Source organism: Sinocyclocheilus anshuiensis, unplaced genomic scaffold, assembly GCF_001515605.1.
Source record: "Sinocyclocheilus anshuiensis isolate Anshui unplaced genomic scaffold, SAMN03320099.WGS_v1.1 scaffold443, whole genome shotgun sequence".
In the NCBI taxonomy this organism is placed as follows: Eukaryota; Metazoa; Chordata; class Actinopteri; order Cypriniformes; family Cyprinidae; genus Sinocyclocheilus; species Sinocyclocheilus anshuiensis.
The window spans coordinates 306,263-313,835 of NW_015548211.1; the positions used below are offsets into that span (position 1 = coordinate 306,263).

The 7,573-nt window shown below is 36.1% G+C and overlaps 1 protein-coding gene across 1 annotated transcript in view; it reads left to right on the plus strand.

Annotated features, from left to right (window-relative positions):
- LOC107653775 (small G protein signaling modulator 1-like) overlaps positions 1 to 5,684 on the plus strand; it is a 30,568-nt gene extending 24,884 nt beyond the window's left edge. The window contains exons 20-25 of the mRNA XM_016440598.1: positions 2,225 to 2,349; positions 2,903 to 2,985; positions 3,211 to 3,320; positions 3,413 to 3,509; positions 5,138 to 5,305; positions 5,393 to 5,684. Of these exons, the coding sequence (XP_016296084.1) occupies positions 2,225 to 2,349; positions 2,903 to 2,985; positions 3,211 to 3,320; positions 3,413 to 3,509; positions 5,138 to 5,305; positions 5,393 to 5,481 (672 nt within the window). The 3' untranslated portion in view covers positions 5,482 to 5,684. The remainder of the gene's footprint in view (positions 1 to 2,224; positions 2,350 to 2,902; positions 2,986 to 3,210; positions 3,321 to 3,412; positions 3,510 to 5,137; positions 5,306 to 5,392) is intronic.
- Positions 5,685 to 7,573: the final 1,889 nt, after the last annotated feature.

A 7,573-nucleotide genomic window follows, 5' to 3' on the forward strand; every position in this document is an offset into this window, starting at 1 on the left:
TAGGGTTGGGTACCGAACTCGGTACTTTTAAGGGTACCGACCGAATTGCGTCGGTACTACCGAGTACCGATTCACTTTAAATCAATCGGTGCCAAATTTCGGTACCTGAGACCGCATCTGGGCAAATACGCTACAGATAGAGAAAGAGAGACCCTGTGACGTGAGGTCACCCCTGCAACTCGTTCAAACAACACACAGGGCAAGCTGAAATGTTCTGAAGTGTGGTAACATTTCTAGGGCCATATGGTTTCTGTGAAAACGTGGACGGGATCGTGGAGTCCATTCATAAAAACGTAATTTATTCTATAGCGCGGAATGCCATGGAATTCGTCAATTTTTGGACTAATAAATCAAAAGTAGGTCTGCCACTTAAAGGGTTAGTTCACCCAAAAATGAAAATTAGGCTGTGTTTTACTCACCCCTGAGGCATCCTAGGTGTATATGACTTTCTTCTTTCAGACGAATCCAGTCGGAGTTATATTAAAAATTGTCCTGGCTATTCCAAGCTCTATCATTGCAGTCAGCGGGTGTTGCAGTGCTTCAGTCCAAAAGAAGTTAAATAAAAAGCGCCCATCCATTAAAAAAAGTGTCTCACACGGCTCCGGGGGGTGAACAAAGGCCTACTGTAGCGAATCAATGCGTTTTTGTAAGAAAAATATCCATATTCAAAACGTAATAATCACTTGAATCTAGCTTGCGCTCACTGTTGTACACAGAAGCAGCTCCGGGAGGATGACCTATGAGGTCAGCGTGCAATGATAGAGCTTGGAATAGCCAGGACAATTTTTAATATAACTCCGACTGGATTCGTCTGAAACAATTATTAGCCTATTAAAAATTTTTTTAAAAGAATATTCACACAATTTTTCTTCCATGTATTAATTTCTACAATAAACCTCAGTTTGTTTGCCAAAACATAAAAGGGTTTAATTCTCATTTGATTTAAAATAAATGTTTAATGCCTTCATTTGATTTTCAGAAAAATGTTAAAAAGAATTTCTGGGAAGGCCCTATTGTTCAAAATGTTGAAATTGAGACTTTTGGACTTATTTTCCCACTGAAATAAATGTTTTTGTAATTACACAGAGAATTTAGTACCGGAAAAAGTTACCGTTGGGTACCGGTGCCAAAATTCAGGTACCGGTACCGTACCGGTTAAAATGTGAACGGTACCCAACCCTACTACTCGGTATGGCCCCAAAAACATAATCAGTGTAAGGGATCGAGACATTGTGCCTATTAAATTTAATTGAATTTTTTGTGTATAGTTTAGTTTAGGACTTCTATTTTAAAGGTCAGGATAAAGATAAGGATGGATGGATTAATAGGATAAAAGGATAGATAAATAAATAAATAAATGTATGTATAAAATGAAAATGAAAACCAGATTAACAATTTCATTATAAAAAATATGTGCCAAATTTAAAAATGAAATTAAATTATTTTTCATTAAAATTTTCTCTGTGACAATGCATGCTGTCAATTTGAAAAAAAAAAATGCAGCTGGTGATTTGTTATTTCATTTTCACTGCAATCTCGAGGCAAGACCGCCAATATTAAAATGAAAAGGCAAACGTGAAAAAGAAAATGCAAATACAGTTTTTACAAAGCTTTTTATTAATGCTCACACAATAATAGTGACACAATTCAAATTAAAATGTAAAGTTTTGTTTTAAAATACCTTCCATACAATGGGAACTTAAAATAAAATATGTATTTTTTTAATAAATACATAATATTTTAGTTTAGTTTATGACTTACATTGTTTTTTTTAACTATTTGAAACTGGTATGTTTTTGTGTTTATTTACCTTCTTTTTTTTTTTGTGAATTTTGGTTCTAGTTTTGATTCTATTTCTCCCTTGGTTCTATCTTGGTTATACAGAGGATAATAAATAAATATTTTGTTTGTTTTATTTTTATGTTTTTTTATTTTATTTTATTTAGTGACCACAAGACAGCAAACTCCAAAAAGCATCATGGAAGTCGCTAATAGGACTCATGTACTATATTTCAAGTCTTCTGAAGTCGTTCAATAGCTTTGTGTGAGGCACAGACCCAAATTTAGCTTATTTTTTGCATTCCTTTAAACGTGTTAAGCATCTTATTTTGTGTTCCACTGAAGATAGAAGGTCATACAGGATTCGGCTAATTTTTGGTTGAACTGTTCCTGTAAATGTGTGTGATCTTCAAAGATTTATATTGTCTTCTTGTTTGTTTTACAGCAGGAGCTGGTGGACCTGTACACACTCAATCTGCACCGCATTGACAAAGACGTCCAGCGATGTGACAGAAACTACTGGTATTTCACCCCGGCCAACCTGGAGAAACTGCGCAACATCATGTGCAGGTAAAATAAAGCTGATCTAATATTTCAGTTTATATTCTGTGAATACTGGTCACTTATAAGTCTCTTCTGCTTACCAAATCTGCATTCATTTGATCAAAGATATAGTAAATGTGTGAAATATTTTTACAATTTCAAACAGCTGTTTTCTGTGTGAATATCTGTTAAAATGTAATTTATTTCTGTGATGCGCAGCTGTATTTTCAGCATCATTACTCCAGTCTTCAGTGTCACGTGATCTTCAGAAATCATTCTAATATGCTGATTTGCTGCTCGAGAAACATTTCTGATTATTATCAATGTTGAAAACAGTTGTGCTGCACAATATATCTGTGGAAACTGTGATACATTTTATTTTTCAGGATTCACAGATGAATAGAAAGTTCAAAAGAACAGCTTTCCATTTCTTTGAAATGGAAATATTTTGTAACATCGTAAATGCCTTTACTGTCACTTTTGATTTTTGATCAGTTGTTTGCAGAATGGAATGTAGCATTTTTTAAATTCTAAAAGTAAATGGGGATCTTACCACGTTTTTTAATTTTTTTATTTTAAGTTACGTTTGGCAGCACCTTGACATTGGATACGTCCAGGGAATGTGTGACTTATTAGCACCCCTGCTGGTCATCCTGGATGATGGTATGTTCATGAGTTGATGGGAAATTATTTAATGTGAATATTACAACAACAAAAAAAAATTATCATGTTGCAGTTGCCAGTATTTAATAAAAGCAATAAAAGTTTTTCAGGCACCTTAAATACCCCTTGACCATAGAAAAACACTTTAAATATTGTGATTTTAAACTAAAGCAATACGCCTATTTTATATTGCCACGTGACTATTTGTTTCTGATTGTACATCAGAGGCCATGGCCTTCAGCTGCTTCACTGAGCTCATGAAACGAATGAACCAGAACTTCCCTCACGGAGGAGCCATGGACACACACTTCGCCAACATGCGCTCCCTGATCCAGGTTTACCCACAATCACACGCACTTATGAAACACACATGCTGCTGATGTTTTAGACTGTGTGTGTGTGTCATGATTCTGTCGCACCTCTTCAGATTCTGGACTCGGAGCTGTTCGAGCTGATGCAGCAGAACGGCGATTACACACACTTCTACTTCTGCTACCGCTGGTTCCTCCTGGACTTCAAGAGAGGTGAGCGCATTCGGCATCTTGTTTAGACTGCAAAGCAAAACAAAAATGCTCATAAATATTACGTTAAAGGCACAATATGTAAGATTTTCGTAATAAAATATCCAAAAACCACTTGCACATTGTTATATATTTCATGCAGTTGTGCACTTACGTTATCCCAAAAGTCCCCAAGGATTTGCAAATCCAGAGAAATCCAATTTTAAATAATGGCTCGCCTATCAATTTCGTAATATCCGCGCTATCGGTTTCCGCTTGTAGAAACTATGGCAACACATGTGGACAAAAATGCTGCTGCAATTAAACTAAATCCATTACGGCAGTCGCGAATAAAATGAAAATGAAATGAAAAGTGTTGACTGCAGCATTAAATTTAGATCTGCTCAATGTTGCACCATGAATCTTTTTCCGTGTTTTTACAGTGTTGCGCGTTATAACCAATCACACACACGAGTCTGTTGAGTTTATGAACGCAGCGGCCAATCAGAGGCGTTTAGACGAGTCGTCGCTGAAACACAGAGTTTTGAGAGCTAGATAGACAGCTTTACTAATTATAAGGGGAGTTTTTTGAGAGTGCTTAAACTCGCGCTAGACTGAAGTCAGGCATACTGTTCTTTGATGCAGCATTAAATTTAGATCTGCTCAATGTTGCACCATGAATCTTTTTCCGTGTTTTTACAGTGTTGCGCGTTATAACCAATCACACACACGAGTCTGTTGAGTTTATGAACGCAGCGGCCAATCAGAGGCGTTTAGACGAGTCGTCGCTGAAACACAGAGTTTTGAGAGCTAGATAGACAGCTTTACTAATTATAAGGGGAGTTTTTTGAGAGTGCTTAAACTCGCGCTAGACTGAAGTCAGGCATACTGTTCTTTGACAATGTAGCGTTAAACGTTCTGTTCTTTGCTCGCTTTCTCTATATAATTTATTCGCCGTTTGAATAACTTTGGAAGGTACAGGTAATACATTTTTTTTATTTATTACATCCATGAACATGAATCTGAAAACGACATCGTTCCACTCTCCTTCAAAGCGTCATCAAGCTTCGCCTTTGTTATTGTTTTGAAAAAGCGACCTCTAGCGGTGAAAACTTACATATTGTGCCTTTAACTAAATTAATATTAAATCATAAATAAATACAGTAAGTCTACTGGTAACTACATGGTAGCTACATTTGTGCTACGGACATGAAATAATCATTCTACGAACACACTAGCGACTGTTTTTATTTTTTGCTTTTTTTAGAAACTATTATTTTTACTTCACTACCAGTGTTGGGGGTAATGCATTACAAGTAACGCGAGTTACAGCATTACTTTTTAATTTACAAGAGAATATCTGAGTTACTTTTTCAAATAAGTAACGCAAGTTTTTTTTTTTTTTCCAATTTATTGACTGACAGCTCTCCTGTCCCCATGTTGAGAGAAATCAGATGTTACTGTAGTTCTAAAATAAATATGAATATGCATTAATTCATCTCACTCACAAAGTAACTTTCCCCAACACTGTTCACTACATTCCAAAGCATGATATTGTACTTTTTACTCCTCTATATTTCTTAAAAACATGTCATTCCTGGTTCTTTTGAGCTGGAGAAATCGTCACCTGCTGTTGTTCACCTCTCTGTCAGAAATGGTGTACGATGACGTGTTCTTGGTGTGGGAGACCGTCTGGGCCGCGCGTTACGCCTCCTCGGAGCACTTCGTGCTGTTCATCGCGCTGGCGCTGGTGGAGCTGTACCGCGACATCATCCTGGAGAACAACATGGACTTCACCGACATCATCAAGTTCTTCAATGGTGAGCCGACTGACCAATCATCATAGGGCTGTGCAAAATCAGAGCCGACGTGACGTGCTGTTTGTTGTCCTTTATGTCTTCTTCTAGAAATGGCTGAACGGCATGACGTCCCGAAGCTGCTGCTCATGGCCCGAGAGCTGGTGCACAAGGTCCAGATCCTGATTGAGAACAAGTGAATCAACTTCTGAAGACGCTCGGTATCTGTTTTTAGCCTTTAAACAAACCCTCAGCTGAAGTAAAGGCCAAACCAGTGTTGTTTTCATCTGCCCAGACTTTAATATCAATATTTATTATATTTCAGATTAATTTATAGAGAATGCATATTGAAATAGGAAGTTTGAGCAGGACAAATGTGACCCTGGAGCACAAAAGTAGTCTTAAGTCGCTGGGGTATATTTGTAGCAATAGCCAAAAATACATTGTATGGGTCAAAATTAGAGATTTTTCTTTTATGCCAAAAATCATTAGGATATTAAGTAAAGATCATGTTCCATGAAGATATTTTGTAAATTTCCTACCGTAAATATATCAAAACTTAATTTTTGATTAGTAATATGCATTGCTAAGAACTTCATTTGGACAACTTTAAAGATGATTTTCTCAATATTTAGATTTTTTTGCACCCTCAGATTCCAGATTTTCAAATAGTTGTATCTCAGCCAAATATTGTCCTATCCTAACAAACCATATATCAATGGAACGCTTATGTATTCATCTTTCAGATGATTTCAAAAAGACCCTTATGACTGGTTTTGTGGTCCAGGGTCACAAATCACCCATTTGACTGGACAAAAATACATGTTAACATTTATTTAGTTATGGATTCAAAGCTAAACTGATTTTGATTTCATGGGGTCTGTAAGGGTAAATATGACTGAGAATATATAAGAGATGAAGAGAGATATTATAGAACAAATGTAGGATACTTGGAGAATAGTTTTATATGCAGTCGTGGATGTAAACCAATGGCTACGAAATATATAAAGATGATTATGAATGGCAGTGATGGCACGCACCCTTTCTAAGACAGGTTTTATAAAAGCACAAAGTATTCAAAATAATGCTGTATATTTATTTATTTTTTAATATGTGAAAATTAAGACATAATCATTATTGCAGATGTTTAGCGTACTTCACACTTCACCTGTTCACGTCAGGGAAGAAAGTGAATTATTGTGAATTATTATTTTCAGCTGATTGGGAGAATCTCGCCTCATATTTCACCACTAAATACAAAGGAAATAAAATAAATGATATTTGTATTATTTTTTTAGAACTATTAATATTTTTGCAAAAATATAGTAAATCATTTTAATTTTTTTTTTTTTGCTTGCTCTCTCTATCATAGTTTATAGTTTATTTACCTCTTCACAAAATAAGTAAATAATTAGTCAACCTGATGCTGTTCTAAAGCCATATTAGCCTAACTTTTTTTTTTTATTCTGCTGGTATAAGGAAACCGTTGAAGTGATCGTGCCGGCGCGCACACACACACACACACACACATCAGTTCCAGCATTGCTAACTTCAACCTGATGCTGTTCTAAAGCCATATTAGCCTAACTTTTTTTTTTTCAGATCACAAAAGAAGACATTATTTAAAAAAAAAAAAAAATGCTTGCACTTGTCCATTTAATGAATTGTAACCTTCTTCAATCTTTTTACAAAAAGGATTCAAATGTCGTAAAAGTATCCCATGCAACTCGTTCCGTATTCCAAGTGTTCTGAAGGCATACGGTAGGGTTTGCCAAGAAACACATTGAAAATGTAATCTATTATTATGCGAAAATCTCGAATCACATTCGTGCATTTGTATGAGTGCGCATAGTAAAAGCACACAAGCGAGTCATTTTAAAACATCAAGACAAATAAATGACAAAACTTTCTTCTCTGAGGTTAATATAACGTTCTGTGACAGTCAGACAGGATTATACAGACTAGAAAGTGCGCAAAGAGCTGCTCCCTCTATAATCACTAAAAGCTGTCATTCAATTCATCGCGATCATCAATGAAGCTGTCTGCACTGCACAATTAATCTCTTATTTACATCGTATCTACACACAGTTATAATGAGAGGATTCACGAGCTTGCAGAGATCAGCACTTGACAAAAACTCTGCATTTTGAGCGGTGAGTGAACATTTGACGCTCTCCATAACACAAATACACACCGGAACGTTTGCCAAATATGTTTTACCAATATCAGATGGGGCCCCCTGATTCCCCGGGGCCCTAAGCGCCTGCTTACCTCACTTATTGGTTAAGTCTG